General features: G+C 34.3%; 1 protein-coding gene across 6 annotated transcripts in view; it reads left to right on the forward strand.

Moving 5' to 3' along the window:
* The window catches only part of NME7 (NME/NM23 family member 7), a 163,312-nt gene that overhangs the window by 51,251 nt on the left and 84,809 nt on the right, over positions 1 to 27,252 (forward strand). For all 6 annotated transcript variants that reach the window (XM_032291455.1, XM_032291451.1, XM_032291452.1 and 3 more), the window contains 5 exons: positions 7,092 to 7,202; positions 13,666 to 13,716; positions 18,716 to 18,923; positions 22,152 to 22,257; positions 26,585 to 26,649. In XM_032291455.1, the coding sequence (XP_032147346.1) occupies positions 7,092 to 7,202; positions 13,666 to 13,716; positions 18,716 to 18,923; positions 22,152 to 22,257; positions 26,585 to 26,649 (541 nt within the window). The remainder of the gene's footprint in view (positions 1 to 7,091; positions 7,203 to 13,665; positions 13,717 to 18,715; positions 18,924 to 22,151; positions 22,258 to 26,584; positions 26,650 to 27,252) is intronic.

Below are 27,252 nucleotides of genomic sequence, written 5' to 3' on the forward strand. Positions count from 1 at the left end.
ATTCCCCCAATACCAATTACTGTTACTTTGTATATTGTCCTAGGACCAGTGGTAAATAGTTGAGTTTTGGCTGCTGAAAGGCATCCTAATGCATTAGAGGAATACCTTAGTTCAGTAACAAAGGCCTTGTTAAAAACTCACCCCTAATCTTTTTCTCATCTTTACTTATCTATAGTATCATTGTCCAAGATGGCATACTGTTGATGATATGATAGACCCAACAACAGTGTAACTGCCTCCCAAATAATATATTGAAAAATGCTTTCCCAGTATTGAATTTGGGAGAAATTGAGATTTTTTTTTTCTGTAAAATAAGATGAAATTCTGCCTTTCCATTCTATAATTCTTAGTCATATGGTTCTTGGTCATTTAACAGATTAGACTTGAATTTCCTTTTCAGCTCCAGCTTGAGCCATCTTTCCTTAGAAAGGGTTTGATTGGTAGTGTATTTGGGTTAATTAATATCTTTTTGCCATCTCTTTTAGACTTGCCCTGTTATGCCTTAGATATGTCTTATGTCTCTTGTAAATAGCATATAGGTTTTTTTTTAGAAAAAATAATCTGGAATCCTTATATTTTCATTGGTAAAGTTAGTACATGTATATTTACATATGCTGTGATTATTGGTATTTTTGTATATATTTCTGTTTTACTGTTTTCCTGTTTTTCTATTTTTTCTTCTTGCCTTTTCTTTGGATTAGAGAGATTATTCTTCCTCTTTTCAGTTTTTTTTTTCTATCATATAGTTTTCTATTGAAGCTATAACAAATTACTACCAAGTCAGTCACTTAAACAATAAAAATTTATGATCTTACAGTTCTGTCAGAAGTCTAACCAGACCTCACCAGGTGAAGATCAGGTATTGATAAGGCTGCGTTTCTTTCTTGAGGCTCCAGGAAAGAATCAGTTTCCTTGCCTTTTCCCACCTCTTGAAGCCACCCACATTCCTTGGTTTGGGGCCATCTTTCTCCATCTTCAAAGCCAACAATAGCAGGCTGAGTCCTCCTCACACTGACATCTGTCTGGTTCTCTGAAGCTAGGAAAGATTCTCTGATTTTAGGGACTCATGTGATGAGATTGGACCCATGAGAATAATCCAGAATAATCTCTGTCATCTCAAGACCTGTAATGTTAATCACATCTGCAAAGTCCTTTTTGCCAGGTGAGGAAACATATTTATAGGTTCTGGATATTAGGATGTGAAAATCTTTGGGGTTAGTATGATTCTGCCTACTATATTCTCTGTTGCTTTAGAGGTTATGTGATTTTATACTTATTCTTTTTGGTTAGCCTTGAAATTTTTTCATATATTTAACTTAAAGTTTAACAATAATATGACTCTCTCCCAAGTCATACAGTGAGTTTACGACACTTTAGCTTTAATCTTCTCTCTTAAACCTTATAGTTTTGTTATTATTGCAGTTGTTTTGGACATTTGTTTTTTTGCCTGCATGTTAGACATTCTTTTGTTTATTTATTTTGATACAAACAATATTTGCTTGGATTTACCTAAATATTTGTTCACCAATTCTTCTTGCATATCAACCTGTCCTTTTAGAATAATTTCACTTCTTGTTATCCTTCATTGCTTCGTTGTACTACTTGTTTCTTTTTAATCTGCACGTTTTTAATTTTACCCTCTTTCTTTAAGGATACTATTGCTAGACAACAATTATAAGTTGATGGTTACTGACCAGTTTTCTTTATTCCTCTTTTCTGCTATCAGAAGTTTCAGAATTGTATATCATATCAATTTTTAATATATGCAATTAAGGGTATAAATTGTCTTCTAAATACTGCTTATAAGCACATCCTATTATTTTTGATATGTAATTTTTATTGTTTGAAATATTTTTTACTTTTTATTTTTTACTTCTTTGGTTTATTATTTATTTAGGATTATGTTTATTTCCAACCATATGGAGATGTGTTTATTCTCTTTTTGTATTGGAATCTTGCTGAATTGCATGTGTCTAGAGAACATATTCTTCATGATTTTTGCATTTCAAACTAGTTGAGATTTGCCTCTGGCTTAGAATAGTCAATTGTTAATGATCTATGTGTGTTAGAAAAGAATGTTTAGGCTAGGTGTGGTGGCTCACAATTGCATTCCCAGCACTTTGGGAGGCTGAGGTGGGCAGATCACTTGAGATCAGGAGTTGGAGACTAGCCTGGTCAACATGGTGAAACCTTGTCTCTACTAAAAAATACAAAAATTAGCCAGGCGTGGTGGTGTGCGTGTGTTATCCCAGCTGCTCAGGAGGCTAAGGTGTGAGATTTGCTTGAACCCAGGAGGTGGAGGTTGCAGTGAGCTGAGATGGTGCCACTGCACTTCAGCCTGGGCAACCCAGCGAGACTCTCATCTCAGAAAAAAAGAAAAGAATAAAGAATGTTTAATCTGCAGTTGTTTTGTGTAGTTTATATATTTGTTCTTTAGGTCAAGTCTGTGAATTGAGATGTTCAAATCTTTCACGTTTACTGATTTTGGAGCAGCTTATTCTATCAATTGCCAAGGTTTTGTTAAAATTTCCTAATGTAATTATCATTTGTCTATTTCCTCTTGTAGTTATGTTAGCCTTTATAATTTTAAGGGTATGTTACTAGGTGATTTAAATTGTTATATATTCTTGGTAAATTGAATCTTTTATTATTATGAAGAGTCTATCTTTATCTCTACCAATGCTTTTTGCCTTAAAGACTACTTTCTCTGATATTAATTTGACTGTACTGGCTTTCTTTTAGTTAACATTCGCATGGTATACTTTTTCGGTTCTTTCTACTTTAGATTTGCAGTATTCTATTGTAAGTGTGCCTTTCATTAGTTGTTGGTTTGTTTTTTATATCTTTTTTTTTAAACTTTAAGTTCCCAGATACACGTGCGGAATATGCAGATTTGTTACATAGTATACATGTGCCATGGTGGTTTGCTGCACCTATCAACTCGTCATCTAGGTTTTAAAATCCAATCAGATTATTCTTTAAAAAAATTTTTTTAGAAATACAGTTTTATAACCTGCATCTACTGTAGAGCACTTATTTGTAATGTAACTACTAATATACTTAGGTTTAACTCTGCCATCTTATCTTGAGCTTTCATCTTCTGCCTGTTTTATTATCTTACTTTTGGTTGTTTGGATTGCTTTTGGATTTTTTAAATCTTTTTTTCTATATACAGTTAGTATTTATGCTAGAAACTACAATATGCATACTTAACTTGGTAAAGCTTAAATGTAATTAATACTTTCATCTTCCTTTTTGAAAATCTAAGAATCTCAGAAGACTTAAATCAATTTTTGCTAGGATTTTTGCTGAATTATATGCTGTTTTTGCTGTTATTTTTTTCTGTTTTTTTTTTTTTTTTGTTTTGTTTTGTTTTTTTTTCCCCAGAAACCCAATGCTTTACTATTACTGTTTAATGTAATCAGTATTCATTTAGGTTTCCTCACTTTTTATCCTTTTTATCATCTCAAACATTCTGTTTGGGATTATTTTACCTTTGCTTAAATTACATTTAAAAAAAATAATTTCCTTTTGAGTATGTTTACTGATAGAAAACTCTTTCACTTTGCAATCATCTGAAAATGCCTTTATTTCACTTATATTCATGAAAGCATTTTCTTATCTCTGTTGTATCTTTTTGTTTCTCTGTGCTTCATTCCAAATTTGCTCAGAATTCTCTCTCTGTCAAACCCTTTATCTAGTTCTTATTTTCGTTATTGTATTTTCATCATAAGATATTCTAATATGTTCTTTTTCAGATCTACTTATTCAGTTTTATAGCTTATAGTTTTCTATTGCCTGATATTCTGTAGCTTGTCTTTTAGTCCTTTAACCATAGTTTGCATGGATATTTTACAGTCTTTATGTGATTATCCTAGTGTCTGAAGTATTTGTGGGTCTCTCTTCTATTGTTTTTCCTGGTTTTCTCTCATGTTGGCCTTTTCCCTGTCTGTGTGTATGTGTGTGTGGTTATTTTTGTGTAGTATGATTGCCATGTGTGTATGTGTGGGTGTATTGCATGTATACATATAATATATGTGTGATATGCATTTTCATATGAATTATTTGAGGTACGGGATGACATTACTTCTAGGAAGGAATTAATTGTCTTTACTTCTGTCTTTTTCCTGGAGGCATTAGCAGTCTGTATGACCATTACCCAAGTTCAAAAATTGTAAGTTTGAGACTGCCTAGATGAACTTGTATTGCCATTTAAGACCTGGTTCTTTCTGATTCGCCCTAAGCGGGTATAGCCTTTGGACCCAAATTGTTTTAGGAAGGATCATCTCTTGGGTACTGTTCCCTGTTCCCAATGATGTATTACAAATCAAAGTTCAGATTTTCCAGACAGGCAATGCTGTAAAGTCAAAAACAACTTTCATTCTTACTTTTCTAGGTCCCTGGTTTTTTTTTTTACATTTGTCTCAGTAATTATTTATGATCTAGTCAATTTATCTTCAATTTTAAAAAGATTTTTAAAAATATCAATGTTTTTAGTTTTGGGTGGAAGAGTTGTTCTGAATAATTTTGCTATTGTTGCCAAGCAAAAGTCTTGGCTCACTGAATTTTCCTCCAAATTACAGGTGCCTCATTTGAGACAGTTTTCCTTTATCCATGGGGCAAACACACACTTTATGCTTGTAAGGAAGGCATGAGAAAAACTGTAAATTTAGCCTTGGTGTTTAGAATAGGTTTTTATATACTTAAGACAAATAATGAATACCTTTTAGAATACTTATATAAATTAAAGTTTACACATTTATTCTTTTTCTTTCATCAATGGCATTTAAAAAGTCCATAGCACTGTACTATCTAAGACTTTATTGTATAGCAATAGCATTATACTATCTAGGACATTTATTGTGCAGCAGTCAGTCATCTTTCTCAGAAACATTTGTGGTGATTTTTGCTCAGAACCCGATGGTATATGAAGACATTTATTGCTTAGCTCTGTGAGAATTGTTATTTTCTAAAAATCTATATCCTGAGTTTGTGAAGGGTGGCCAAACTCTTTTTTCACAAGAAGCAGTTACTGTGTATTGCTAAGAAGTTTTGATCTTAAACAGTAGTTTTTATAATTTTTTGTTTTCTTTTGAGAGTATGTCATGCTGCATCTTATAGCTCTTGCCTCAGTGCAGGCAAGAGGATTACCAAGTGGTAGACTGTTACACTGATGGCTCTCAATAAATCATACCTCATGGTCTTCTCTCACAATGACTCTGAGCTTGACCATGTGACTTGTATTGGCCAAAGAGATGTCAGCAAACATGACTCAAGGGGATACTTGATAATTGCCTGTACATTGCTTGCTGTGTGGTGGTATTTGAAGGGGCCCGGTCTAGCTTCCTTAAGGACCACAGGAAAGAAAAGCCTAGTTGTCTCAGCTGAGTACAGCCCCCAGCTGACCCACCAGCTAAATACGGCTGCATGAATGATCCTAGGTGAACAGCCTACTTACAGAACCTTGAGAAATTATTGTTTTACGCCACTACATATTTAGATGGTTTGTTATGCAGTTACAGATAACAGAGACACTGTTGATGTATCTTTGTCCTACTATTGTTTCTTCATGTGCTGTCTTTATTTTTAAATTAACACAGATGATGCCCAATATCTGTCTTATTTTCCCTCCAAAATACAATTTACTTATTACTTACTGAAAAATTAAGCAGCAAAGACATGACAGAGGAATTTATTTAGCGTTGTTAATCATATAATCAATGCTTTGTCTCTTGTAGGTATTTAAGAAAAAATGAAATTACATCTTAAGTTGTTTGTCAATTTTAGACTTTTCACATTGCTTCTTGTTTATAGACATTGATGACTACTGCTATGTTTTATACTTTCTTTAAGAGATATAGTTAGTGAAATGTTCTTCTAGAATTTACCATAAACAGTTTATAGGTTAGTTTGTCTTAAAGTATTTAAATAATATGAATTAAAAAGTGAAGAGTTTTAAGTATGGTTTCAATGAAGCCAGACAATATAAAGTAATATAACTGACTCATCTGCTTTAAAATAAAGAAAAAGGTTATCTGGTATAATTTACACTAAGATGAATAATTTCTTTTGTTATTACAGTTTTAATTCTCAGCTGTAAGCTATATCCAATTTAAGTAAGGATATTTGAATGTTATCCTGAGCTAAGTTTGTCTTATTGGTGAAAAAAAAATCCAACAATGAAAAGACCAACTATTCTCCTTTTATGGAATCCTTGAATTAATGCCATTGTTATCAGAATGTTGCAAATGCAGAGGAGAAAGTGACAGCAATTCTTTATCACAAAAGATGAATTCCTCCAGCTAATATGGTTTTTATGCTGCATTTGCAAATATTATTCTTGAGGATTTGGTGATGATGACCCCTTTTAACAGTATTAAAATGCTGTTGATCAGCTGTGTGACCTTTGGCATGTTACCTTGGTAGGCCTACTTTCTTCATCAGTAAAATGAGGACACTCAGGTGATCTTCATCTCCAAATTTCTCTTACTTCTGAATCTTCAGAGTGGGAGAATGCATTGTTCCGATCTCTTGGAGAAGAACATGATTTTAAAAGTTAGCATGTTGTTATCTGTTCATATACATTGTTGTATGAGAAGACATGTGGTTCTTCACGCAATCACCCATGTTATGAATAAAGAGTCAATAGAATAATTTATAATTATTTCCAAATCAATGTTGAACTGACTATATAGCATACAGATGTTGAAGTCTAAGAGACTGAAAACCAGGCTCATAATATATTAAATGCAACTTTTTGGAGATTAGTCCTTCGTGTAAAATGTATTCTAAGAAATGGAAATTCTAAATGCCTGTGTTTTCTCATTTGGGCATATTAAAAACAACAATGCTTTTTTTTCCCCTAAGCTTCCCCTTCTCCCGAGTTTTGTATCTAATTTTGATGTTCATGGGAAAAATATTAAGCTTTTTATAAGTTTTTAAGAGATGTCTTTAATATACTTCTCTATATAATTAACTTCAAATTTTGATGATCTGGGATAATTGTTGAGGTAACTAACACTGCTTGGGAATTATAAATAAAAACTGTTGAGCTATTTTTATTTGCAAACCTGTTCTTTGTTTTCTTATAGAACACTAGCCCTAATTAAACCAGATGCAATATCAAAGGCTGGAGAAATAATTGAAATAATAAACAAAGCTGGATTTACTATAACAAAACTCAAAATGATGATGCTTTCAAGGTAACTTATCATTTTCAGTTATGTAATGTTTGATTCCTTTTTAAAAAATCATTTTCTATCTTTCATGTCATTGTTTAAAATAAAAAACCTCCTGCTGAATGACAGAGAATAGAATATGAACCTTATCAAAATGAGAACTGATAGGAGTTCATCTAAAATGTTACTGGCAAAGCTAGCTCCCCAAAAGATGGAATCTTTCCCGATTCAGTGTTATGAAACCCATACACAAAATCGAAAGTGAATATCAAGCAGTGCAGGCTTCATTCAGTGCCCATGGAATTGAGAAACAGGAGCATGGCTCACAAATCAACTTCTCAACTAGTGAGGGGTGAGGGTGTTAAAAGATTTCTCTGATAAAGGACATTAAAAGCAAGAGGAGCAATACGACGTCTTTTCTGGAAACTGGTGGTGAACTTCCACTAGTTTCATAGTTGGTGGTGAATCAGAGTGCTGCCTTCCTTTTTGTCTTTTTGTGGCCTCTTCCGGTCACTGTCACGGCAATTTGCATCAGTCATATAGCAGGAAAGTCATATAGCAGGAAAATCAAATTATAATGAAGCCCGAGGTCTTTTTGATGTGATTTGGTTGCCTATCTTGGTTCTAACCAGCCTCAACTGGTCTGGTTGTAAAGGGAACTTTTTATTGCACAAGTGCTGTTTCTTAAAGATAAGTAGAATTAGGACAGGGTAGAAATTCAGCTGTCATGTAGGCATTACACCAGGCAACAAAAAGAAGAAGAAGAAAGAAAAGAACAACAAGACAAGTAATCAGATGCATAAATAACCACTGAAGCCTAAGTAATTAGGAGTTGTCAAATTATGCATGCCTCATTTAACTATTTATTGTCTTTCAAAACCTCATCTGCTTTTATAACACCAATGCCTAATAATTATAATCTCTTCTTAATATAGAAGGATAACACACTTTATAAAATTAATAGAGGAAATGAATGTCTGATTATTTCTATTTGACAAGAAGATGTTGAGATTTCCAAAGATGATATATTTGGAAATGTTTGCATTTAGCTCTTCATATTACAAATAATAGGTAAATATGCCTATTTATTTATTTTTTAAATATACCTATCTAAAAAGCAATCCAATCTATTTGACCAGATATTTTCTAAGTTATTTAGTGAAAATGAGACTTACACATTCAATTTAGCCCTTTCTATCATGAAGTAAGTAACTCTAACCCCATGCTAAAATTGTATTTCTATTGTGAGAATGGCAAGGAGAATAGTAACAATGTACAAATGAAGAATAGAAGATAGGGAAAGCCTTCTCTTCAGTTTTTTTTAATAGATCCTTTGGGAAAAAAACCTAATGATTTTTCCATGATATTGGACACTTGTTTTAAAAAATTTCCTACCAAGTAGACAAAGCAAAGACTGAAACATTCTGGAAGATGAGCATAGGGCAGAGGACTTTGTTTCCTGGGATCACACTCTGGTTGGCTGAGTGTAACACAGTAGCCCAGAGTGTCTCTAGGGACGCGAGTTAGGCAGACCTGGCTCCAATAGTGTTCTTATGTTTCTCCACTAGTTTTTGTTTGTTTTTGGTCAGGTGTCTTCTTTATGCTTCAAGAAATCATTCATTTCTTGATTTATTCATTTCTGGTAGGTTGCATTTTTGTTTCTGTGAAAGCACGGACAGTGGGGAGCAGTAGACATTCAAGTCAGCTTCAATACGTCTGATTCTGAGAAACTAACAAAACAGCCTCCATTTTACCCTGACAATGACATGTTTAATTAGAATTTTTCCCTTATGTATGATCTCGTAGTTTACATATTTTCTAGAGAGACAGGTGGCTTACATTTCAGAGCACAGTATATAGAGCAGATTGCTTGTAACTGTGCCACTTACTAGGTGTGTGACTGAACAATTTACCACTGTGCTTATTTCTTCATTTGCAAAATGGGAGTTATAATAGTATCTGTCTCATAAAGTTGTTGTGAGGGTTATGTGAGTTTAGTGTCTCTATACTTCCAGTGTTTGATAACTTGGTGTCCAACTTCCTGTGATAAAGATGCTACTTGTTTTTCATAATGGCCCTGTAGCACACAAAGAAAGATGCCAAAACCAGTGAATACTTCAAGAGTACCATAGGATGTACATTTGCTAGTTTCTTTGAAACCTTAAGTCTTGTTAATTCCATCCATGCTAACTTATGAAACAGTTCCTTCTTTGGAGTACCACAGATGCATGCCCTTCTAATTACTTGTCCACACACCTATTCATTTTTTGTTATGCACTTCCTTTTCTCATAGTCTTCTGACCACACATCTCTTACCAAACCATTTTCCCTGGCGCCTCTGGAAATCAAGTTTCATTGTGAAGAAATATCCCTGTGTGCACAGTGTCTTAACAGAGTGTATCCTCGCACCCCACATTTTTACTTTAGTTGAAATCTGACCCTTCTCTAGGGACTTCCCTTTCCTTTTAGCGCTGAAGGCTGCTCACTCATAAATGTTTCTTATGTGACAGGATCATTATACAGCGTCAGTGTTTTAGTTCTCTCCTAAAAATCTCTACTCTTCCTCATCCTTGGAAATTTGTGATATTTAGCTGTATTACCATCCACTGAGCCTCTTTCCATTCTGCAGTTCACAAACTCCACATTTGTTAAAGATTTTGGTACTTTGTTTATAGTCTCTTTCTACTCCACTGTCTCCTGACAGTTGGGGTGACTTCTTCAACATCTCTGTGAGTGATCATCCAGGGCTCTAGCTCTATAGACCATTTTCTTCCCCATCTCAGTGACTGTCACCATGATTTCAATTAAGTATTCCTCCAGATTGTATGCTTTTTTTTTTTTTTTCTAAGAATCGTGGTCTTGCTATGTTGCCCAGGCTAGTCTCAAATTGGCCTCAAGTGAGTCTCCTTCCCTGTACTCCCAAAGTGCTAGAATTACAGGCATGATCCACTGCATCCAGCTTGTGTATGTTCTTTTCTTTATAACTTTACCTGAGTAGTGCCATCCATGTCCAGTCATCACCTACCACTTACTTATAGGTGAATTCCAAATACATCTCAGCCTTGACTTCTCTCTACAACTGTCAATCTGAAAGTGATCCTAGATTCATTTTGCTGCTCCCCCATTCCTCATACTTGCCTGATATGTAAGTCTTTTTACTTCTGTTTTCTCTGTATCTCTGGGAGCCATTCTCTCCTTATAATTCCTATTTCAGCCCCTTAGTTTAGGCATTTTGTAGGCTCATAATCAGGCTCTCAGAGTATCAAAATAAGCTACTGATTGTCTACCTCTAGACTTGCTACCTTCTATTCCTTGGTGGGTCATTTCCTACCTCAGGATTGTTCCATGCCATTTTCTTATTGCCATTAGAATGAACCTTACACAATGAAAATTTGAACGTGCTACCATTCCCTTCCTTAAATCCATCACTGGTTTCCCATCTGCAGGAAAAAATGGACAAGCAGGCAAGCTCTTTGATGGAATATAAAAGACTCTTAAGTCATCTGGACTCACCTACCATGATGACTCTAAGAGGATATTAGGTTTCAGTTCCCTGAATATGCTGAGCTTTATCACATCTCAGTTCTCTTGTACATAATTTTGAACTGTTTTGAATGCTCTGCCTTGTCTTCTGTCTAGTCCCTTCCTATTCGTCATTCAGAACCAACTCAAATATCTCATGAAAATTAATTCCTGAGAAAACTTAACTGCTTATCTATTCATTCATACCACTTCATATATTTTTATTGTTGAGTTTGGGGTTTCATCCAATTTATAAGCTAAGAAGTTAGCCTATAATTCTTCCATGGATGTTAGCAGATGACATGAGACTTCTGGGTCAGAGACAAAGGACTTTATTATGGTAGAGCACGCAGCATGAGCATTGAGTGTATAGTGGTTTCCCTTGCCTCCATATCCAGTAGGAATAAAATGACTTAGGCCCAGTTGTATACTGTGTACATAGAGGGTTGTGTTGCATCACAACTGAGGAGGAGTCAACCTGGGTTACCGACCTGGGCTATCCATTAGCAAGCAATAAACAAGCGTGGTCTTTTTACTGAATAGAGTATTTACCTTATCCCTCAAGGTTGCTTGCTGCAAACACGACCCTGAGAAATGACGACGATAAAGATCAGTCAGGTCCTTGTGTTCTTCGCATACCCAGTAAGACAAGTTAGAAGTGTGCAAGAAACTCACATGGAGGAATTTCTCACAATGTATGAATCTTTTCTAAAATTGTTTGTTCAAATGTCAGTTTCTCCATGATGACAATATCCAGAAGTCAGCAGCTGAGTTCTGTATAAGTTTGTATTTCTAGTCCTTGGAGCGGTGCCTCAGTCAAGGTAGGCATTAAGCAAATATTTTTTGGAAGAGTTAATGGATAGATCTTTGTGAAATAATGGTTTGTTTCTTCATAAAAACAAAACAATGACAAAAAACTTCTCTAGATAGTGATTCACTTATTAATACCTATCTCCTTCTAAACCTTTTAAGCAAAGAATTAGATAAGAATGATGGGAAAAAAACTTATGAACTCTCATCCTGCTTTCAGTTTTAGATTTGGAATGGACATAACTATGGAATCAGGGACATGTGGATGAAAACAATGAAACATTTTTAGTAATGGAGTGAGGTTTTTCTTTTCAATGATATTAAAAATTATGGTTGTTTTTTCCTTTCTTGTAGTTCAGTTTTTTTGTGTGTTTGAAAAGTTTAGAATTGATTATTTTGGTATTCTTCTGCTAACTCTTCTAAATTACTCTCTATGTGAGTTTTTCAGTCATTCAGTTTTACCCCGTTTTACACTGTAATGCAATATATATGTATCTTTTTTTTTGTGAGTTTTCTCTTTACCCTCTAGAATGTTGTTCTGCAGTTAGAAGTAGAAAGCATAAGCAGTGAGAGATTTGCAATCTGAGAGATTTGGGTTCAAATCTTCTTGTCTTGTGCTTACTAGCTTTGTGACCTGGGCAAATTATATAACTATGCCGGACTTTATTCTTTTCATATGTAAAATGAAGGTGATGACACCATTTCAATATACCGTTGTGAGGAATAAATATAATAATTTAATCATGGCTATAATTGACTCTAGAAAAAATTGATTTTTTTTCTCCTCCTCATGTCTTGGGAGGAATTTTATTCTCTGTATTGCCATTACATATTTCAAAATCTCTTCACAGCCAAAGGAATGTTTAAGTACATTTGGTTAGAATGAGAGTATGTCTGATATAACTTGTTATATAAATTCATTTTATAATATGCTGATAAAATCTTAAAAGCATTGCATACCAAATTAAGTCTCAAGACTGAAAGATTGATTCTTTGCTAGGGAGCACTTTCCAGTTTTAAAAGTAGTTGATATTTACGTGTATTTGTCACATATTGTGAACTCAGTTCAAAGCCTTTAAGAAAACTACACAATTTTAAGAGAGACACCTGGTTTGCCTTAATGAAAAGGTTTTTAGACTTTTAGCTAATCAGCTTAAAGTGCATTATTCTTTTATTGCCTCTGTAGATATTCTTTAGTGGTAATATAAATGTAAAAAGTGAATCCCTGCTACTATTAATAAACTCTGAGATCTAAATGTTTCCATATTCTCCCCCTTTTTTAGTGATATCAGTTAAAGCATTAGTAACCAATAAAATAAAAACAAATTAATATACATAATTTCTCAGGCAGCTTTTAAAAACAGAACTGCATAGTCTTTCCTTTGGAGATACCTAGCTAAGAAAAAAATGCTATAAACGTTAAATTAAAATTCTACCCTAAAGTCTTAATGTGGGAGAAAGTGACAAATTTTCAATTAGAAGATGGCTTTGCGTTTTTTGATGCAACTTGTTTAGACTTTAAAGAACAAATATTCTTGTTGGTCAAATATTAACCTTTGTTTCTAGAATGTTAAGGATGCTGTGAAAAAGAAGGTAGATGAGGCCAGGTGTGGTGGCTTACTCCTGTAATCCCAGCACTTTGAGAGACCAAGGCAGGTGGATCACCTGAGATCAGGAGTTAGAGACCAGCCTGGCCAACATGGTGAAACCCCATATCTACTAAAAGTACAAAGATTAGCTGGGCGTGGTGGCACACACCTGTAATTCCAGCTAGTGGGGAGGCTGAGGCAAGAGAACTTCTTGAACCCAGGAGGCGGAGGTTGTAGTGAGTGCTGAGATCATGCCGCTGAACTCCAGCCTGGGTGACTCCATCTAAAAAAAAAAAAAAACAAAAAAGATGATAAATGATATGTAACATAAGTAGAAAAGTAAATATTGCTTTTTACATTCATTTTAATTTACATAGATGTTACTCATACTTCCAAAATATTTAAAAAGAGAGACTTTGACAGAATATTTTGCTAAAAAATTATTCAAATATAAATAAGTATAAATCGAGAGGATTTTATCTTTATTTTATTTTATTAATGTAAACTAAAATAATGAAGATTTTCTTTTATAATTCGTAACTATTCTCATTTTGATTATTTTATAGGAAAGAAGCATTGGATTTTCACGTAGATCATCAATCAAGGCCCTTTTACAAGTAGGTCCTTAATTTGGGAATTAGTGGTATATAAAGGGGGATATCCTAGAAAACTAAGGAGTTACATTTAAAAAATTTATTACATGAGAATAATCTGTCAAAAGGACCATAGCAACATCTTGCAACCGCACAGAAATCTTTTCAAAGAATCGTATTCTCTGTCTTTTTATTAAGAATTCCTATATTTTATCATTAAAAATCTTTAATCAGTTGCAAATAGGAGGATTTGTTTACATTACAAGAAGGATAACTTTTAAATTTTTTGGTTGATTAAAAATGGAGTGATAATTATATTTGATGTTGAATATTTTTGTTGTGCCTTTGTGCTTGTGGGGTTTTTAATTTATTTAATTATTATTTTTCATGTTAACTTTTACTTTAGGTTCAGGGGGTACATGTGCTGGTTTGCTACCTGTGTATATTGTGTGATGCTGAGGTTTTGGGTTCAAATGATCCTATTACCCAGGTACTGAGCATAATACCCGATAGTTTTTCAACCCTTGCTCCCTTCCCTCCCTCCTACTCTAGCAGTTCCCAGTATCTATGGTTGCCATCAGTAGATATTATTGTCCATGTGTACCCATTATTTAGTTCCCACTTATAAGTAAGAACATGTGGTATTTGGTTTTCTGTTCTGCATTAATTTGCTTAGGATAATGGCCTCCATCTCCATTCATGTTGCTGCAGAGGCCATGATTTCATTCTTTTTTAATGGCAGCATGGTATTCCATGGTGTATATGTACCACATTTTCTTTATCCAGTTCACCACGGATGGCTTCCTAGGTTGATTCCATGTCTTTGCTGTTGTGTGTAGTGCTACAATGAACAGGCAAGTGCATGTATCTTTTTGGCAGAGAGATTTGTTTTCTTTTGGATATATATCAGTAATGGGATTTCAGGGTCAAATGGCAGTTCTGTTTTATGTCCCTTGAAAAATCTCCAAACTGTTTTCTACAGTGGCTGAGGTACTAATTTGCATTCCCATCAACAGTGTATGTGTTCCCCTTCTCTACAGCCTTGACAGCATCTATTGTTTTTTTGAACTTTTAAAAAAATAAATTCAACTTTTATTATAGATACAGGAAGTACATATACAGATTTGTTACATGGGAATATTGTGTGATGCTAAGTATGGATCCTATCCTCCAGGTAGTTAAGCATAGTACCCAGTAGGTAGTTATTCAAACCACCTCCATCTCCCCTCTAGTGGTCTGCAGTGTCTATTATCCCCATATTTGTGTCAAAGTGTGTTTAATGTTTAGCTCCTACTTGTAGGTGAGAACATACAGTATTTGGTTTTCTGTTTCTGCATTAATTTGCTTAGGATTACGGCCTCTAACTCTGTTTATATTGTTGCCAAGGATGTGATTTTATTTTTTATTATGGCTGTGTAGAACTCTTTGTATATATATGTACCACATTTTCTTTATCCCATATACCATTGATGGGCACTTGAGTTGATTCCATGTATTTGCTATTGTGAATAGCACAGCATTGAGTGTATGAGTGCACATGTCTTTTTGGTAGAATTTCTTTTCCTCTGGGTATTTATGCAGTAATGGAATTTCTACGTCAAATGGTAGCTCTGTTTTAAATTCTTTGAGAAATATCTATCCTGCTTTCCACATGGCTGGAGTAATTAACATTCCCGCCAACAGTGTATAAGCACTCCCTTTTCTCTACAGCCTTGCCAGCATGTTATTTTTTGACTTTTTGACTGGTGTGAGATGGTATCTCATTGTGGTTTTGATTTGCATTTTTCTGATGATTAGTGATATTGAGCATTTTTTTCACATGTTTATTGGCTGTTGGTTTTTTTTTTTTTTTTTTTTTTGAGATGCAGTCTCTCTCTGTCACCTAGGCTGGAATGCAGTGGTGTTATCTCAGCTCACTGCAACCTCTGCCTGCCAGGTTCAAGCGACTTTCCTGCCTCAGCCTCCTGTGTAGCTGAGATTACAGGTGCATGCCACCACACCCAGTTAGTTTTTGTATTTTTAGTAGAGACAGGGTTTCACCATGTTGGTTAGGCTGGTCTCGAACTCCTGACCTCGTGATTCGCCTGCCTCTGCCTCCCAAAGTGCTGCAATTACAGATGTGAGCCACCATGTCTGGCTGTATGTTCTTTTGAGAAGTGTCTATTCATGTCTTTTGCTCAATTTTTGGTGGGGTTATTTGTTTTGTGCTTGTTTGATTATTTAAGTTAGTTATAGATTCTGTATATTAGTCCTTTGTTGAATGCATAGTTTGTGAATATTTTCTCCCATTGTGTAGGTTGTCTTTTTACTCTGTTGATAGTGCAGAAGCTTTCACAGTACAGAAGCTTTCACTGTTCAGAAGCTCTTTAATTAGGTCCCACTTGTCAATTTTTGTTTTTGTTGCCATTACTTTTGAGGACTTAGTCATAAATTCTTTCCCAAGGCCAATGTCCAGAATGGTGTTTCCTAGGTTTTCTTCTAAGATTCTTATAGTTTGAGGTCTTACTTGTAAGTCTTTAATCCATCTTGAAGTTTTGCATATGGTTAAAGTTAGGGAGCCAGTTTCATTCTTCTGCTTATGGCTAGACAGCTATCCCAGTGCCATTTATTTAACAGAGAATCCTTTCCCCATTGATTATTTTTGTTGACTTTGTCAAAGTTCAGATGGCTGTAGATGTGTGGCTTTATTTCTGGGTTCTCTGTTATGTTCCAGTGATCTATGTGTCTGTTTTTGTACCAGAACCATACTGTTTTGGTTACTGTAGCCTGTTGTACTTTTAAACTATTTTGGTAGTCTTGTATACATAAAGCAATGTTCGTGTAACCTTTCTATTTTAGCTAAATAGTTTGATATATATTTTGTTCCTTGACCTATAAGAAATAATATATGTTACACTAAATCTGTATATTCTAAATGGTTGAGAAGTAATCAAATTTAAGTGAATATTTTGCATACTCGTATTACTGTTACTGATAACAGAGTATTTACATTTCTAATAAGAAAGAATGGTATATTAGCCAAACCAAATGGCCACAGTAGACATGTTATTTGGTATCCTGCACTGAGTAGTGGGTTTTAAAAAAAAGTTTTATATAAGAAAATTATTATGCTTTGGATTATTTCAAATCAAGCATTATAAAATATTCCCAAGCCTTGTTAGAATAGCTATATACAATTTTCTAGAAAATTGGTGGAAATTATCTTTTAGTGTAAACTTTGTGTATGTTTATAGCATTGAATTACAACTCCTAATTTAATGATTTATATGTGATTTGCATGCAGTAAATTTTCTTAAAGGAGCGAATTAACTAGTTGCCTGTTAATGAGAATGATGTAACAAAAGACTAGGTGAAGTAATTAGAAAGGGTTTCATGAGGCAGTGTCTATGATCAGGCACATCATTCCCTGTATTATTACATGCAGTTTTCATAGGCTTATTCTGTTGTGTGTTTTGAGAATTCTGTATTAATAGGGCATTAAATTATAAGTGTCTTGAAGGAGAGATCTTGTTTTATGGCACAGATACTGATATGTTGTAGGTAATCAGTAAATGCATGTCGAATGAATAAACATGGTTTGCTCCCTTGATTTAGTTTTTTTTTTAATCTAATGGTTGGTCTTGGTGGTTTTGTTTGTTTGTTTTGGCAGCAAAGGTCTGGCAGAAAATGTATGAGGAGGTATTATAGACTTCTTAGGGTAGAAAATATGAATACTTCTTTGTACATGCTATTTCTTAGAAATATTCTTCAAAATGAATGGGAGCAATTTAAAAAGGAAGTACTGAGGAGAGTTGACTTATGTAACATGGTGCAGGGTGGAAGGAAGTATGTAAAAAATAGTCATAAGTTAGTGAGCACAAATGAGCCTGTCACACCATGTTCCTTTCTCCAAGAGGGTCTCTTCTCTGTACTTTGGATGAGAGAAAAACATGGGCTTACTCTAAAAAGTGCTTTGCCCCTGCTTAACACAGTTAGAAAGACGATGTCATTTATTTCATAGTTAAACTTGTCATTGCATCCAGTACACATATAGAAGTGGAAAATAGAATGCAGTATTGGTTTTAATATCTTGGGGGACTGTGAAACAGTGCTGGATTTTTAATCAAGAACCTATGTGTACGCGCTAATAATTTAATATAGGAATAACCCAGAGTAGTTGTTTATACTAATAAAAGGATATTTCTTGAAGCCTGTTGGTTTTTTTTAAGCATGTTGTTATTTTTTTGTTTAGTTTTTTGGTTTTGTTTTTTGATACAGACTCTCACTCTTTTGCCCAGGCTGGAGTGCAGTGGCGCAGTCTTGGTTCACTGCAACCTCCGCCTCCCTGGTTCAAGCAATTATCTTGCCTCAGCCTCTGGAGTATCTGGGACTACAGGCACCCACCACCACACCTGGCTAATTTATTTTTTATTTTTTAGAAAAGATCAGGTTTCACCATATTGGCTAGGCTGGTGTCTAACTTGTGATATGCCCACCCCAGCCTCCCAAAGTGCTGAGATTTTTTAAATCACCAAACCAACTCAGTGTTTACTGATTGAGAGAGTTCTTTGTCAGTCTTCGAATTCTAATAGTTTTACACAAAAAGAAATAAATTCTTACTATAAGTTACAAGACATCTATCCCTCTCATCAATTTACATATTGTGAAATTGTACTTGACGGCAGTGGTAAACACATGAAAATAAAAAGGAAAATCCACTGTACCTGTTAGAGCACTGGGAAAAACATAGGTCAACAATATGCATTTTATGTCAATGAAATAGTCTTAATTCAAAAGAACAGTGATTTTTCTGCTGAAAGTAGTTTGACATTACTAGTGATTTGAAGTGAATTGAGCCACTGGAATACACTCAAATTATGAAAAGTTTTTCCTGCCCATGTGAAATTAACTATGCTTAATGGTTCTGAGAGTATAATATTCTTTTCTATGTTGAAAAACTCCAATTTAAATATATTCTTTTATTAAGACAGATACCTAGGTTGACTGAAGAAAGAAGCAAACTAATCTTCTACCTGTTTTGTAGTGAGCTGATCCAGTTTATTACAACTGGTCCTATTATTGCCATGGAAATTTTAAGAGATGATGCTATATGTGAATGGAAAAGAATACTGGGACCTGCAAACTCTGGGGTGGCACGCACAGATGCTTCTGGAAGCATTAGAGCCCTCTTTGGAACAGATGGCATAAGAAATGCAGCACATGGCCCAGATTCTTTTGCTTCTGCTGCCAGAGTAAGGTGTTTTAAAAGTATTTGAATTGTCTTCTAGTTCTGTTACATATTTTATCAAAGTAAGGCATTTCTGTCACTGGTGACTTAGGGTGGATTTATGCACCTGATCTAGTAGTAGAGAAAACCTTTGACATTTTGCCTAGTATTAAACAGTGTTTCATTATATCTCCTTTTGTCAACTGGTAACCTGATCATAATCAATGTAACTTTTCTTCAATTAAAACACTTCTCATCCTGTCACCTGTTCCAAAGACTTAAATTACTGAGACTCCTAAATGTTTGAATTATCAAATTCATGTAAGAATACCAGTTTATGGCTAGTAGATATTAAAAAGTAGTATTTTGAGATACTACTTTTTGATTCAGACCTAACACTATACTTTCAAGCTTGACATCCTGTTATTTTCCTATATATAGCTTGTATTTATGAAAGTTTCTCTACAACTGCTCCTCATTTTTAAATCCATATACATAAAGCATCATATTGGATTTATGCTGAGGTTGAATTAATGAAGTATAAGTTTATTTTTAGCATTGTGAGAAGTGTCTCACTTAAGATAGTTTTTAATTTTTTGCAATGAAACAATATTAGACAATTTTATAATAGTTGACTTATTTCTTTTTCTTTCAATTTCTTCAGCAAGCCTCTTCAGCTCTACTTTCAAAATAAACCCTGAATCTGACCATTGTGATCTAAATCACTATTATATTTTGCCAGGACTGCTACAGTAGCCTCAAAATTCTTTTTTCCTCTTTCCTTTCACTCAATTTATGAAAATTTTACCTTGCCCAAGTAAAATCAACTATGCCTAGTGATAATTTAAAGACAAATCAGATTAACATTCACCTGCTGAAAACCCTTCAGTGAATTTCTGTCTCTTCTAGAATAAAATCTAAAGTCTTTATTGTAGCCTCCAATGCTCTATCTGGTCTGGCCCCTATATATCTCTAACTGTATCTTTGATCAATCTCTATCTTAATCACTGTGTTCCAGCCACATTAACTATCTTGCTATTCCTTGAAGAGCATATATCTGTATGAAATAGTGAGATAACAGCAAAGAGGAAAGTGTGGTTGGATACGAATGAGAGAGGGAGGAAGGGGGGGATGAGGTTACAGAGGTAATTAGGGGAAAGATTATATGGTCTTATGGGCTGTAGTTGTACTTTTAGATTTTTCTTTGAAAAAATATAGAGCCATTTTAGGGTTTTGAGAAAAGGACTGATATGTTTCACTTGCCATTTAAAAGAATCATTCTGGGTGTTGCATTAAGAATGACTATAGAGGCTGGACACAATGGCTCAGGCCTGTAATCCCAGCACTTTGGGAGGCTGAGGCGGTTGGATCATGAGGTCCCAGCTACTCAGGAGGCTGAGGCAGGAGAATTGCTTGAACCTAGGAGGTGGAGGTTGCAGTGAGCCAACATCACACCACTGTACTCCAGCCTGGGTGACAGAGTGAGACTCTGTCTCAAAAAAAAAAAAAAAAAAAAAAAGAAAGAAAAAGAAAAATCAGGAGACAACAGGTGCTGGAGAGGATGTGGAGAAACAGGAATGCTTTTACACGTTGGTGGGAGGGTAAATTAGTTCAACCATTGTGGAAGACAGTGTGGCTATTCCTGAAAGATCTAGAGATAGAAATACCATTTGACCCAGCAATCCTATTACTGGGTATACACCCAAAGGATTATAAATCATTCTGTTATAAAGACATATGCACACATATGTTATTGCGGCTCTGTTTACAATAGCAAAGACTAAGATGTAGATCCCTGTAGGTATTTGAATTTTTATCTGTACTGTAAAGGTTCTCTTGGACCATGCAATCAAAGCATCTGATAAAGGACTAAAAGGGGTTGTTGCTGTTGTTATTGATCAAGAGGAGTAATAAATAATGGCAGCAATATAATAGAAAGGCACTTGATATCTCAGGAATAGGACACTTTTTATTCTAGTGTCTTACCACTGGAAATGCTCGAGTATATACGCTAATATTTGAATAATTCCTCATTGCCCTTGTGTTTAAAAAAATGCTGATCAATGTGGCATATTAACACATTCTGTAATCTTTTCATTTTGAATTTAATGAAAAATAAATACAGTTGACCCATAAACAACACAGGTTTGAACTGCACGGGTCTACTTATAATGTGGATTTTTTTTCAACAGAACAATTGAAAATACAGTGTTTGCAGGATGTGAAACCCACATCTACAGATTCGACTTTTCTTATAAGCAGATTCCACAGGGCTGACTGCAGGATTTGAGTATGCATGGATTTGCGTACACACAAGGGTCCTGGAACCAATCTCTTGTGTATACCAAGGGCCGACCATTTGCATTGAGCCAGGCATTGTTTTAGTTGCTATGAGCCCTGTAAAGCTATGCAACTTAGAAGCTCCTTTTTTTCAAATGTATAATTTGATGAAAGACAAATACCCAAATAATGATAACTTTGGGGACTCCAGGTTGCTGACAGGAGGCATCGGGAAATGCCTCCTAGTGATAAGTGGCATTTGAAGTGGCTCTTTACACATTGGTAAGGTTCTTTGGAGCTTGGGTTAGAGGATTTTACAGGGAATAGTAGAAACAATAGCAGTGAAAGTTTAGAGGCAGAAAAGGCTTTAAGGAATTAAAAGCATGACCATCTTTGTGGCTAGTTGAAATTGTTGGGTTGTCATTTTAGTGACCCACGTGCAAAGCAAATAATACAGACTGAATTTGTTTATAAAACACGGTTCATTTGATTTGATTTTGTACTAGGCCTATAGTTAGTTTTAAGTAGCTGTGGTTCTCAGATTCCTGATATTAATCTCTGTTCCTATAAAATTTCCTAATTTTTAATCTTATTTTGCATATTTTAATGAAAAATTTAAAATTAAATTTGTGTCTAATTGACTAATGCTTTGGGGAAAATAAGAACTTTATATTCACATTTCCAATATTCAAAATTTATTAAAACTCTGCCGATTATAATCCTGGAACAGAATAACACATATTCTCATTGCTTTGATTGATACTTCTTTATATGCTTTTGTGGTTTTAAGTCTTGAAACAGGGTTAATTTAATCAGTTTATCCTTGTAAGACTCATTTTTAGAAAATTTGAAACAAAGAATTTATACGATGAAACTCTAAAAGTAATTGCATGATTCTCCTCCCCCACAGAAATATCTTGTAAGTTCAAGATAAGAGATCACATTTGTCAAAGTCATTTCTCTCTGTCTTTAGGAAATGGAGTTGTTTTTTCCTTCAAGTGGAGGTTGTGGGCCGGCAAACACTGCTAAATTTACCAATTGTACTTGTTGCATTGTTAAACCCCATGCTGTCAATGAAGGTAAGTGCTATGTTGAATACACTTTATCCAGCACATTTTGTTAATAGGAGAGTAATGTTTATTTTCTTGATGTACTTTATGTGTAGAAATTAATGTATACTTTTTTAGTATTTTCATTTATTTTTTTCTTGGAAGGCATTTGAATAAAGGTGACAAAATATAAGGGAAAATCTATCTAAATCTCTTTGTCTTTTTCTTTGTGCATTTTTAGGAGGTGTTCTTTGAGTTGCTGATCATACTCAGGCTCATTTATACTGTTACAGGTCTTGGTTCATTGACTTTCAGTCAGCCTCCTGACTTGCCAATCACAAATAGTGATTCACTTAATTCACTTAAATACTTGTTCTTTTTTTTTTTTTTTGAGATGGAGTCTCGCTCTGTTGTCCAGGCTGGAGTGCAGTGGCACGATCTTTGCTCACTGCAACCTCAGCCTCCCAGGTTCAAGCAATTCTCCCACCTCAGCCTTCCGAGTACAGGCACATACCACCACACCCAGCTAATTTTTTTATTTTTGGTAGAGCCAGAGTTTCACCATATTGGTTAGGTTGGTTTTGAACTCCTGACCTCAGATGATCCACCCATCTGAGCCTCCCAGAGTACTGGGATTACAGGCATGAGCCACTGTCCCCAGCTAGTAGCACTCCCGTTGTACAATTTAAAACAATGTCTGCCATAACCCCAGTATACCCTTCCTGAGAAAGGTGGAGAAACTTATTTCAGTTCTATGTATCTCAAACAGTTCTTTGACATATGCATGTATATACACATTTGTATATGTACATATATATAGAGAGAGAGTTTGCAAGTTCTCTTCTTATTTTTGTTTCAGTTTCTTCATTTTATTTATTTTAGACTGGTGTATGTATATTTTTTCAGGTATCAAATCTTTTTGGAAGATGGAGTGTGATTAAAAAGATCACCCTTAAAAAACTAGAATATACTAAATAGTATACAGAAATGAATAGATTTAAAAATTTTATGTATTCTAAGTATCAAAGTAATTAATATGTATAGTAGAAAAATTGGAAAATAGAAAACCATTAAAAAAATGAAGCAAAAAATTACTGTATTCCCATCACCTGAAGATAGTCATTGTTAATATTTTGATGCATTTCCTCCAAATCCTTTTTTTCTGCATTTGTATGTGCATGTGTGTACACTGATACACATCAATGTAATGGGTGAGATATAGGTCTATAGGCTGTTGTTTAAATATTTTTGTAAGCATTTCTGGCTTCCCTTAAGTCCTCATTAATATTTTAATATTTATTTAATATTTAACAGCAATTGTATAGATGTAGTATGTGTTTGGATACTTAGGTTGTTTTCAGTTTTTTTGATATTAAAATTGAAACTTTGAAGAGTATTGTTATACGTAAATATTTGATGATATCTCTAATCTTTTCCTCTGGCTAGTTTCCTAGAAATAGAATTACTTGTTGGAAGGATATGAGCCTTAAAGATCTTGCTGCATAATTAATACTTCTTTAATTATTTAGGAAGTATTTTAATATATTGTAAATCCTTAGGACCATAATTATACGGAACTAACATGCAGCATGGGTAACAAACACTTATAAAGAATTTACCACCATGTACCAGGTAGCAGACTGGTTCCTTATACATTATCTTTAATCTTGACAGCAAGTATGTCAAGTAGGTAAATTCGTTGATCTTTTCAAGATAGGAAAGCTAAGGCTCCATGAGATTAAGTTGTTTCTCCTAATTTAGAGTGGAAATCGAGGATGCAAACCCTGTTGGTTTGTTTGTTTTTAATTTCTATGCTCTTCCCTCTATACTCTATTGCCCCAATAGTAATAGCCACAAAAAAGTCGTATGGCACATGGTTAGTAACAATTCCATAGGAAGTGATAGTAATATTTGAAATGACTGGTATTGAAAATTTATGGAAAAAAAACTGGGATTTTATGTTTCACTCATTTTTTCTTAACTGGGGAGATTGTGTGTGCGTGTGTGAATGTCTATAGAGGTTTAGTATTCCTAATCCAAAAATCTGAACCCAAATTGCTCCAAACTCCAAAACTTTTTGAGCACAGACATGAAGCTCAAAGGAAATGGTCATTGTAGCATTTTCAACCACTGGCTTATATCTATTGGATTTTTGAAGTAGGGATGCTCAACAAATATATATCTGCAGATAATTCAAAATAAAAAAAATTGAAATCCAAAACACTTCTTGTCACAAGCATTTCTGTAAGGAATATTCATTCTATACACACACACATGCACACACATACCTCCATGTATATTTATGTATATATACATATATACATGCACACACAGATTACTCACATTTTGAAAAAGTTCTTGTTTATAGGCATCAACATTTTAAAAGCTTATCCTTTTCAGGGAGTTCATTTTACTCGTTCAGCCATTGGATATGCTGCATCCTCAAGTTCCAATCAGTTTTCTACTCTATAAATGCTATATAGTATGTTTTGGATTTCTATGTCCAAAATAATTCAGTGTCTTTCCCTTTATTAATTTGGTTTCATCATTACTTGTTTTCTTCTTAAAGGGGCTGTCATTCTTCCATTCAAAATCTTGAAAATTGGATTCAAAATCTTGAAATCATCTTTTACCCTTCTTTCATTTTCATACCCTGTATTCAGTTTAATCCTATTGCTTCTTGTTTGGAAATATCTTATATTCATTACCTCCTTCTTTCTCTGCTGCTGCCATCCAAGCTTTGAAGTTCAAAATAAGAGGAAAGTATTTGAAGATATCGTGGCCTATTTTTTTCCAACCAGCATTCTAAATGATTTCAAAAACCTTTGCTATTGTTTACACTACTTACTCTTTACTTCAGAGCAGCTTGCTCATCACTATTGCATTAGTGATCTTCCTAAAATACTACTTTTATTTTGCATTCTCTCACTCAGCATTTTTAGTGACTTCTTGTTTCTTTTGGCAGTGTTTCTTTTTGAAGGAAAATTATTCTCATGGACTCTCAGGGCTGACATAAATTATTTAAATTTTTAGTAACATAAATATGTCCAAATATAAAACTAAATACAAACTTTTGCTCATACAACTGTATAGCTAAAATAATTTGCAGATTCATAGCAAGCAAAACTATAAAACAAAATTTAACTTAATAGCATTAACATGACAAAGGATATTATTTGCCATAAAAACAAGGTTAACATGAATATAGTACAGACTCTGAGATAGGCACGAGCCTGTTCTACTCCAGTGACTCAATTCATCCACCACTTTTCTGTCTACAAGCTTCTGAGAAACCTTTGTTTCTACAGCATGCTATGATATAATTTGGCCTTCGCTTGGTACAGATGTGTCATTTGAGAAACAGATCCACCTCTATCTTTTTCTCACCCCTCAGCCTGCTGCAATTAAAATAGCACTACTTGGCTATAGTAAGATAGTAAATACAAATGCACATTCAGATACTAATAGTACATGGTGATATAGGGTTACTGGATAAGATCCAGATGATCCAAAATATGGTATAAGTGTAAGTTTGTCCATATATATATGTGCCTATGTGCATGTATGGGTAAGAGAAACAGAGTCAGAGACAGAGTTTTAGTTGACTTAAAAAAAAAAAAAAAAAAAAAAAAACCCTAGACGTTTATAGGAAACAAATGGAATCTCAAACTCAGCCCCATACCCCCAGATACTAGAGACTCCAATATAAAAAATCACTCATCTGTAGGATAAAGACTGCATTCCTCATGTTGATATCCAAGGCCTTTATCAATTTGAATTGAATCTATTTTCCTTTTCAATTCGTTTTTCTTTTCTGTCTTCTTACTGTCATGTAAACATGCTCACACTTTCCGAGATGTGTGCCTTCGCTCCTCTCTGTATATAAGCCCATCTGTCCACAGCCTTTAAGGACCATTCATGCTTTCATTTCCCCTTGAAGCGTCTTCCTATCTCTTCAGTTGTCATTTGATTTTTCTCCTCCTTTGAACTCTTGTTTGAATTCCTTTTGTATCTGGTACTTTGGCATTTCATTTCCCTGTATTAAGTAATGCCATTTACAATTGTTTGATTTTTATGTTCTCTACATCCCTAGACTTCAGGGCTTTAAAGGCAAAATAGTATCTTAAAAGTTTTTTGCATAATCCTCAGAACCGTTGTTGATATTCTTGAAGCACTTACTGAGGAAATCAAATGATTAGAGTTAATGCTTGGTATTAGGGATTTAGTTTCTCTTGCAAAATATATGATTTTTTAAAATATGGAGTATAAAGTACTTTGCTGTAAAAAACTTGCATTTCTAAGAAACTAAAATGTCTTAAAATTTTGTATTTTTGCACTCATTGTCCTTCATTTTCAGGACTTTTGGGAAAGATCCTGGTGGCTATCCGAGATGCAGGTTTTGAAATCTCAGCTATGCAGATGGTAGGTAGTTTACAATGAACCATAATATTTGTGAGGATTTTTTCAAAAATAGTTGTAAAATGCTTTACATTTAATGTTCCCTGTGTATTCATGAACCACATTAAAAATAAAAGACATGCTTACTGAACTCAGTAACCTTCCTATAGTCAAAATGTCAAACATTCTTATTCTCCATTTTCCCATCTAGGCAATGAAAGCATTATTATTTGCCTAAATGGCTTATTCTGCAGATTAAATAAAATAATAATTTCTGGCTCAAATTACTAAGTATTTAATAAATGATATCTTCTGTTAGTATTTTGTTGCGTTTAACAAAAGATATGTGAATGTATGATAAAACACTGAAATTCAACAGAATTTCCTCCCTATTATAGTAATGTTGCCCATAAAAATAAATCCTCACAGCTTAACTTACTGCCTGTATAGGCAGAAGGTTCTCAGTGTTCTTCAATCCTGGCAACATTAAAAAAGCAAAATGGAGGGAAAATGAAAATGGGAATTCTGAGGCTATTGTCTAAAAAAATAAGGTCTTAGTTTGCGAGAACCTTGGAACTTAATGAAATTTTATTTCTAACTAAATTTAAATTCAGCCTTGATAAGAAT

This window comes from Sapajus apella, unplaced genomic scaffold, assembly GCF_009761245.1.
Source record: "Sapajus apella isolate SASKATOON/1434 unplaced genomic scaffold, GSC_monkey_1.0 scaffold25, whole genome shotgun sequence".
NCBI classification, from domain to species: Eukaryota; Metazoa; Chordata; class Mammalia; order Primates; family Cebidae; genus Sapajus; species Sapajus apella.